The sequence below is a fragment of the Elaeis guineensis genome, chromosome 12 (assembly GCF_000442705.2).
Source record: "Elaeis guineensis isolate ETL-2024a chromosome 12, EG11, whole genome shotgun sequence".
Classification (NCBI taxonomy): domain Eukaryota; kingdom Viridiplantae; phylum Streptophyta; class Magnoliopsida; order Arecales; family Arecaceae; genus Elaeis; species Elaeis guineensis.
In genome coordinates, this window is record NC_026004.2 from 12,212,969 (window position 1) to 12,222,564 (window position 9,596).

The 9,596-nt window shown below is 36.3% G+C and overlaps 1 protein-coding gene across 1 annotated transcript; it reads left to right on the forward strand.

Moving 5' to 3' along the window:
- The first annotated feature begins 763 nt into the window (after positions 1-763).
- LOC105055170 (uncharacterized) lies at positions 764-5,091 on the forward strand. The gene is made up of 2 exons (XM_010936916.4): positions 764-1,210; positions 4,869-5,091. Exon 1 carries the CDS (start codon positions 808-810, stop codon positions 1,168-1,170), a length of 363 nt encoding a protein of 120 aa, XP_010935218.1. The 5' UTR covers positions 764-807; the 3' UTR covers positions 1,171-1,210; positions 4,869-5,091.
- The last annotated feature ends 4,505 nt before the right edge of the window (positions 5,092-9,596 follow it).

Sequence of the window (9,596 nt, forward strand, 5' to 3'; positions counted from 1 at the left end):
GAATTTAGGGTTTTAAAGTTTATTGCCGTGCTGCTGTCGCCGTCGCCGTGCTGCTTCAACACCGTGCTGCCATTGCCCAAGGTGAGACCTCCATCATTTTAATCCCATTAAACCCTTAAACCCATCCTCTTCGGCTCTTCCTCTTCTCTTCACTCTTCTGTCTCCTGACTTTTTCAATTTCGTCCATTGATCGATGACTGCCATCATCATGCTGGGCAGCTGGGAGTCTGGGGTTCAACACCTTGTCTGAGCCATGGTTGGATCTCCATCCTCTATTTTGATTTGGTGAAAATTTTTGAGGAACATAAATAAAATGTTTAGATCTCCATCCTTTGTTTAGATCTCCTGTTGTTGTCGGTGGTGTAATTATTGATTTGTTGTTTAGATATGATGTATTAGAGACATTGAAAATTTGGAAACCATACACAAACCATAGTAATCGGGCTTGGAAGCGAGCCTAATTCGGGCTTGAACAATGGACTCATTTGGGCCTGGATGTGGGTCGGGCCTGATTCAGACTTGGATGTGGGTCGGTCTAATCGGGTTTGGGCCGAATTCAAATTTGGGCTCGAGCCAGATTCGGACCATATATTTTTAAAAAAATTCGGGCCTAAGCTCGGTCCGAAGCCCGACAAAAAAATCTGGGCCGGGCTCGGGTAGGAGTGTGGCCCGGCCCAGCCCGGCCCGATTCCAGCCCTAATCACGGCCGTCCATATTTTATGTCATGCACAACGCACGTGCCCGGCAGCATATGGCTAAAACCCTCGCTTCTCTCAGCGGCACCGGAAGAAGCCGTTGCGGCAGTCCATGGCGGTCACCTCTCCCTCTTCGTCTTCTTCGCCGTCTTCATCGGAGCCTCATGGCAGGGGCGGCCTCGGGGGAGGCGCGAGAAGGCGGCCGCTGGGGCTCTTGGAGAACGCGATGAAGCGCAAGGACAGCTTCGTGCAGCTGTTCCTGATGACCGGGATCCTGATGATAAGCCTGCGATCGCTGGGCCAGAAATACCGTATCCACGACCTCTCCCGCGACACCTCCGAACTGCGCCAGGAGAACGACTCCCTCGCCCTCCGCATGGCCTCCATCAAGGACGCCCTCCTTCACGAGGCCTCCCTTGATCCCTCCGGCCTCCTCGCCTCCCACCTCCGCCGCCTCTTCCAAGACCCGAACTGATGACACTGAGCTTTCAAAGCTTCCTCTCCCCTCCCCTGAGGTCAGACACCTTCCATCCTCTCTTTTCCCTACCAGTTTGATCTAGGGTTTCCTTTGTTACTTCTTTAGCTGCATTTTGGTAGCATAAAGTCATAGTCCTTTATCTGTCTCGATGTTCGTTCCGGTACGGAATGATGGAAGAAAGAAATTGTGATTGAGATGGAAAAATGAAGAACTATGGGCTATTTTGTTACTTTCCTCTACGTTAATGAATATCTGCAACCAAATAATTATCCATACATGCAAAAAGAAAGAACAATAAGCAAAAATGATGTTGTTTTTGGCGTTGCTTGAAAGCATTTTCAACACAGAAGATTTTCAACTAAAATAAAGTTTGGAGATGAATCACGATAAATTACGACTGAGAAGAAAAGATACGTAATGGGGAAGAAAGGTTACATATGAATACTAACAATAAAAGTTGGGACCCCCTTCAATTACTTTTTATTTGCATGTACTCTTTTTTTTCTTTTTGTTGCACCTATTTATGTATATAGATGAAGGATATAAAAAGAGGGTTTAAGAAGTAAACTGAGAGTAGCAGAAACGATCATGGTGAGAAGGTTTGTTGTAGATCTTGAGAAATGAATATGTTAGAGGGGTTGTAAAATTTGCATAAATTGAAGACAAAATTATGAGGAATTGATTGATAATGTGAGCATTTAGAATGAGACCTATGGGGGTTCTAGTAAGGAGAGGTACTTTATGATAGGGGGAAAAAGAAGAAGAAGATGTCTTTTAATCTTTCTTGAAGGATATAGTGAAGAATGGGAAGATAGAAGGTAACTATTAGGGTTGAGCACGGGTCGGATTCGGTTGGATTGAGAAAAAAATTTCATCCGACTGCTGACCGTTTATCATGTATAAACTGTTTGAAATCGAAGTGAACGATTTGTAGTAGTTTCGGATGGATTGTGTCGATTTGGACTTCAATATTGACCTAATGTTGATTTTAAGTCCAATATTGGTCCACTTAAGCTTATTTACTTTTTTTAATCAATTTAATGCAAAAAGGCTCAAACTTTATAAGTTACAAATTTTGGCCTTATTTTTTAATCTGTACAAAATAAAATAAAAAAAAGAGAAGATTTATTCATCTAAAAGCAACTACATCTGAAAGCGTTCACTTTAGAATTGTCTTAAATTGATGTGCTTTAATCAATAATTCAACATTAATATTCCCATGAATCCAAACGGATGACATGGTGTTTTTTTAGAATAAAGTATTGAAGTCTAGACGACGCCATCCTAAAATGAAAGTAAGTTTGTGAAATACTTCATCGGTTGGATTCGATTTCATACGAGTTAAAAGTGTAGAAATCGAATCTGACTGTAAATAACCGATTTTTTACAAACTCCAACCCGATTTCACCCGATTTATGTCTTCAACCAACCAAAACTGATGTTTATTGGATCGGATTGGGTGGATTTCTTTGGGTTTCTGTTATTTGCTCAGCCCTAGTAACTATCATGAAAATGGATGCAGAAAGCTTGATATAATATCCAAGGTTGCTCTAAATGGAATGCCTGACAAATGAGAGATCATGAAGTTGAGCCCAGATATTTGTTTTGAAGGTTGATGATTATGATTATGATTAGATGAATCTTATGAAGTAAGATTTTCATCAACTCCATCATAAACTTAAATTTCCAGTGTCAATTAGCATTTTGTTCAATAGTTCTCATGGGTTGTTCTTTGTAAGAACTGAAACAACTATTTTTGATCTACCTTTGGTAGTTTTGTACAAAGATACTTACATGTATGTTTGGATTTCTGCAATCAACTCTCATTGGGGTACCCTTTAATTGGCATTAGGCACATTGGAGGTTAGGATTGTACTTGCGATTTTTATTGACCATACACTTGGTAAAATTTCTTTGTTGAGGAAGCCTATTAATTACTAAATTATTGAATAACATATCTGTATGTCTTTCTAGAAAAAAATTGATGAGGTTATTCTGAGCAAATGCCTATAGACCATTCACCGGTTACCTGATATTTTATATGGATGTGTTTAATAAGTTTCTCCACATTACTTAACTTTTCTTATTCAATAGTCCTGGTTGTTCTTGTAGGCTGGCTACTGAGTAGAGTCCCTCTTGTTCACAGATAAATATGTAGCAAGTCATTGGGTTAAGATGATGGAAGACAAACAATAGGACACTGATTGAGAATTTTAATATTTGTACAAGGTCCACTAATTATAGAAATATCGATTTATTCGATCATATGTTTCACCACAATATTGTATTCAACCTTTTCAAGTGATCTTCTGAATTCTATCCTTAATCATCATTGAATCGTAACATCCTCTGCCATGGGACCTGAACCATTTTTTGGAAGGTTTTGTATCTGTGTACAACTTGTTGGGATTGATTTGTTCACCAAAAAAATCAAAACAAATATGTGGGTTGCTAGCTTCATTCTCTGCAGTTTTCAAATTTACTGGTTTACTAGATCTTTCTTCTTCTTAGAAGTAGGACCTATCTTAGGAAAGGATCAATTTCATCCATATGCATGAGGTATAATGGAATGTATATGGTGTTTATTCCCCTTTGACAGAGTGGATTGAAACGCCAAATTATAAGGGTTTTACCTCCCAAGGCTTATATCATATCCTTTTGCACACAAATTTTTCTAGATATCTTTGATGTATACTGACCTACTTTTAATCTTCATATAAACTTTGAAGAAGCTTCAAATATGCCTAGTGGAAGCTTAGCTCAGGAAAAAAAGGATTATATGTCCAAGGTTTGTCGTCTTGGTATCAGACCCTGTATCAATAAAATTTTATTATAATGTTAGTATGTGGTTCAGTATGGTATAATAGTGTCAGTATGGGATGGTATGGTGTACCGGTATGGTATGGTGTATGTCCCGTACTACTCTATACGGGGCGGTATGGCAAACCATGTATACATCTTTAGAAGCACCTGTTCTAACCATGCAATATGGTTTTCATTATTAAAGAAGCATTCATATTGTTGAATTGAAACTAGACCACAGCATTCTCATTGCAAGCAATAAAACCTGATACTCCCATATGCTTTCCTGCAGAAACAAATGTTATCCAAATTCTTGTATGTTTGTCATCTCCAACCACCTCCCAACACTTCCTCTTGAACTGATTGGAGATCCTACATGCCTCAGAGTTTAACTGAATGTCCTGCTGACCCAAGCTAACATCAAGGATAGACTACGAGTTACTAAAGAATAAACAAAATTAGGAATGGTACCTATACAACCTTGCTGCAACTGCTTCACTTTGAAAGCTAAATTCATGACAATTAATATGACTGATGCTTGCTAGATTCAAACGTGTGTAACTTGCCTGTATCCTCGACTCTTGTTGCTAACTTGTCCTGGTTGCACAATTCCAGATGTTTTGGTCCACCAAATTATTGTTTAGTGGATAGACCAAAGGCACATCTTGTGCTAGTCTTATAAATAAAGTCACGGGGCAATCCATTTGGTGCCATGCAATTTGTTGCATTCCTTCATGCCTACTTATCAGCAGATAGTAACAACATTCAGGATCACTGTCTTCGTGAGCAATTGCTACAATGATCTTTTCAAAATTTCCATCATAAATCTCAGTTCCTGATGATGGATATACAATATTCAGCATTTTAAATTTTGTTTGTTATATGCATTCCAGTTTTGCAGAAAGTGCAGTTATCAAGACGTTGCCAGCCAATCTGCAGCAGCAAGTTGTTTGATCGTTGAGCCACCTGCCAACCGTGGGAAAGAAGATTCTTTTTTTTTTTTCAGCTGTGGATTTTGGGACCAACTTGAACAGCGTAGATAGTTACTTGAGTATTAGAAGAATCCATAAAGTAAACCTTTTAAACATGATTGTGGTAAAAGATAGGCATTCTGCATATGTTTCTTCTTTTCGCCCTCTTTTTTCTTTCTTCTATTTTTTTTTCCTTCTCCTAAAACTGCACTTACTTCCTACATCTGTTTCACAAACAGCAAACCAAAAGCCGTAGCCATTAAAGTTTAGATCGTTTATCCAGTTCTATCTGATTTCTAGTAGGTTTGATGGGCCCAATGCATAACCCTGTCAAGGAGCTAAGCCTTACCCTGGGCTAAGCAACCATTTTTTCCCACAGATACCTAGTTTGCTTGTATATCTACAATTGTAAAGGGTCACCAGTTGCGGTCACTGGTTTCCTACCTGGGGATTAAGAAAGGTAGAATTTGTTTTCCAGTGCTTGCCTGTTGATTGTCTTATACGGTATTACATTTTCAATGGTTATGTTTGTGGATGAGTCATTTGAAGTCTAAGTATTGCAAATCTGAAGTTTATGAATTGGATTAGCTAAAAGATTGAAAATTGAGTTTTTATTATTAGAAGTACATGAAATATAAGAATTGAGAGCGTATGCTGGGAGGATTGCCTCAACAAACAGGTATGCAAGTCTATGCACAAGCAAGTAGGTTCCCAGAAAGCCAATTCCCTGCCTGCATGGCTGGTTGGCTTCTAACAAGCTAATATAGGATTCATCGTGGCACGACCAACAATAATTGAACAATTAGTTGATTCCAATTAGCGCTGAGGGCCTATTTAGCATCGTTTTTGTTCCTCATTTATAATTTTTATAAATGAAATTGATATAAAAAAAAATATGTTTGATGATGTTTTATATTTTTTTTAACTTTTCATTATTTTTTTTAAAAAATAAGAAATCTTAAAATATTTTAATGCTTTAAAAATAAAAATGTATATTGTTTTACTGCTACCATCCACATTGATTATACCGTCATCATTTTTGCTATCACCATCATTGTTTATGTTTTCAACTATGCTATCATTGTGTTGCTCTCATCGTTATCAACATCTCTACCATATTGCCAGCATTTCCACAACCATTTGCCAGTGATGCCACCACCTTGACCTTCTTGCCTCTGCCACACAGGTGTCGTCGTTGTGGAGGTCTCAAGTGCATTCTAGTGCTCCCATCTTCTTGCCGCACAACAGTAACCATCGTCAACATCTTTGCCATGCTACATGCCCCCGCCATCAAAGGCATAATGGGAATTAATTAAGGTTGATGGAGGAGGGTAGAGTTTGTTATTCGCTGTTTGCTCGCCACAGCTTATACAACATTAGGCCATGATGGTTTTGGCAAGATGGATCGTATAGATAACCGGGCTCAATTGATGTGGTACTTGAGAGGAAGGAGAAAATGATTCTCTTCTAAAGTAGCTAAGCTAACCCAACTGCAGGTCGAGCAGCTAAAGATGCTTGAGCTTTTTACAATGTTGCGACGTCAAGCGTCAATATGGATAAGAATTTTTTAAGCAAGTGGAGGCTGAACAAGTCACCATGATCAACATATTTATATTTTTTAAAAATAATTGGTTACACCAAACATGATTATATTTTAAATTTTAAAAATAGAAATAGAATCTCTATTTTTTGTTTTTAAAAATAAAAAAAAAATAAAAAAACGCCATATTGAATTTCTATTTTTAATATAATATTTTTGGAAGCCCAGACAATGCGGCCATCGCAGGTCTGGAATGGATGATATGAAGTCTGTATATGTTTCATTGTCCGTGGTGAAAGTCTTGATTTTAGACATGGAAAGTGCTTGTTAAAGCTTTTAAAAAAGATGTGCACGATGGAAGGAAACTTTCTCAGGCATCTGCATATATTCTTGGAACATAAAGGCACAACTAGCAATGTTCTAAATGGCTTTATTTAAAATATCACTAGTATTTGCTGCACATGTGTTCCTTTTTCTTCTTTTCTTTCGCTACGGTTGTTCTTTAGAAATTTGGAGACTTCACTTTTACGCCTAGCTTCACGGAGGCAACCTCAAAAATTTTTATTATACATAAGAGATAAATATAAAATATAAATTGAACATGTATTGATTAAATAAAAGTTGTGTAATTGAATTTTGCTGAGCTTTTTAATTAAGTGCCCGCTTGGTGAAACCTATATGGTGCAAGCAAGGTTATTTCTATTAATATATTACCAGCACTCCATATATAAGATGTGCATGCAAGGATAAACTTTTTCTATAAAAATAATTTTAATAATAAGATATTGATTTATATGTTTAATCCATGAATCTCTTTAATTATAGAAGTATAGTTACCATAAAGAGTTTTGGGTAAATAAAACTTTTAATTAAAATGATAAATTAAAAAATTTTATCTGGTCAGAATTCTAGAAAAGTTGTATTTTTTCTACAAAGGGTCCGAGGAAGAAAAGTTTAATTAGTTTGAAATTCATGATATGGCATATTGATTTTTTGAGTGCTCTTTCTCTCTCCTCTTTAAGTTTAATAGACACAGGGATTAGAGTTGATTTAGCTTATCCAAGGTGAAACAGATTTAGTTTGAACTATATTTTAAGCTAGAATTTCATCCTAAATGATGTTTGCTCAGGCCTAATTATTATTGTGAGATGAACTTTTTCTTGCTGACTGTCTATGCTTTTTCTTTTCTCCAAAAATGTAGCAGTGTTAGAGTCTCCTCATCCTTAAAAATCTAATATATATCAATCTTTTTAAGCAAAAAAACTGATTATAGTTATCATTATGTTCAAAGTCCATCAACATTAAAATCTATTATTTTGTAGAAGTCTACCATGTTCTAAACATTTTCAATAAAAAATTTAAATATAATTATTATATAAATATTTTAAAGGGCAGTCTAGTATACGAGGTTCTTATCATTGTGGAGTTTAAAAAGAATCATATGTACGTTGTCATGTAGAGAGACTATTTTCATATTTACATGTTTATAATCCATGATTTTTGAGTCATAGTGAAGAACCTCACTATTGCATTGAGACTCACCTTTATTATATAAATATTTTAAACCTTTAACAAATAAGCTACTAAAAATTGTTTCTAAATTATTTTTTTTAAAAAAAAACTATTAATGATTAAGGTTAATTAAGTCATCTATCATCCAAGGTGACTACATGAACAAAATTTCTAGTTTAGACCATTAAAAGTTTTGAGGAGCAGTAGACTTAATCCTTGTTTGATTAACATCTTTGCCATTCTTCATGTACCCGCAAAAGTTGGTACATGTCAGCTAACCACATCTTTGGCCACAAAACAATTTACCATCATTTTATTTTCATATAAAATATAATGACATCCTTTCAAATTTAAACACGTGGCGCATTACTCCAAAAGTTAAAAATTTTGCAATTAACCCCCCGAAAATTATTATTTTATAATAATATGGTCCAACAATCCATCTCTACTCATAAGTATATTAAATGATCATGATATGATAACTTAATAGGATTGCTATTTTTGATTTGCCTTGAGCTTTTATTTTTATACAAGAAAAGAAGAGTTACATGGCAGTCGAATGATTTGCATCTCCAATTAACATTTTAAAAGAAAGCACTTTATGATCGCCATCCTCCTCAGGCTGTCCACCACCGATGACCTTCCGTGTTCAAGCACGTCAAAGAAAGGATTTTTTTTTTTTTTTTGTTGAAGTTACAAGCCATAAAAGAAAATAAAAGCACTAGATGATAGCCTCCCCTTCACTCCCTCACCCTATTTGTGATTTAATTTATCATTGTCACTAGTATGCAATGCATACACTGATGTCTTCACTATGCTAACCCCATGGTTGTTGCCCTATTTGAGTCCTCTAGCGAGAGATTCCAAAATGGTGGTTGTTTTCCTATATTTTCGGGTTGGTGCTCCAAAGGAGGGGGTAAGTACTTGGATCATCTCCATTTATCCGATCAAAGTTGGAAGTTAAATTGGTGCCATATAGGACTTAGAGCTTTATCGTTGCGGCTATGTTCTCTAGCATCTCTAGGTCAATGCTTCGGAGGAAGAAAATCTAACGTAAGAGTGCAAGTATTTATTGAAGAGGGACAATCTGGTAATGCGAGAGAGTGCAAGGGTTTCTTTGAGGAGTTAAAACTCCAACTTATTGGATGATCGACAGCAGTGAACAAATTGGCTTCCCATAGTGATTGCAATGGTGCTGATGGATTAATCAGCTTGAGAGAGCTTTATGCTGATAAATCATTCTTAAACAAAAATATGTTTATTTTTAGTGGAAAGAAAGGTGAAATATTAAAAATCAAACATTCTTGCTAAAAAAAAAGGGTTGACAAATTTTTACCATTCGATTCATAGGTTGATGGCAAAATCTTGACTCAAGTAGCTTGCTGAATATGTTAGAGTTGAAGATGGAAAAGTTGGAGATAGGAGTGCAAATAGGTCAGATTGGATCGGATCATGAGTGATCTCGATCTGATCGATTTCTTAATCAAATCTGAATTTTTGATCCAAATCCAATTCAATAGAAGATCTGATCGGATCATATTGGATTAATGATCAAATTTTTTAACCCAATAGATCATTTGGATCTGATCGGATTCCTG

Bases quoted from the DNA above. Each gene is read 5' to 3' on its own strand.
- LOC105055170 (XM_010936916.4), top strand. From the start codon at position 808: ATGGCGGTCACCTCTCCCTCTTCGTCTTCTTCGCCGTCTTCATCGGAG.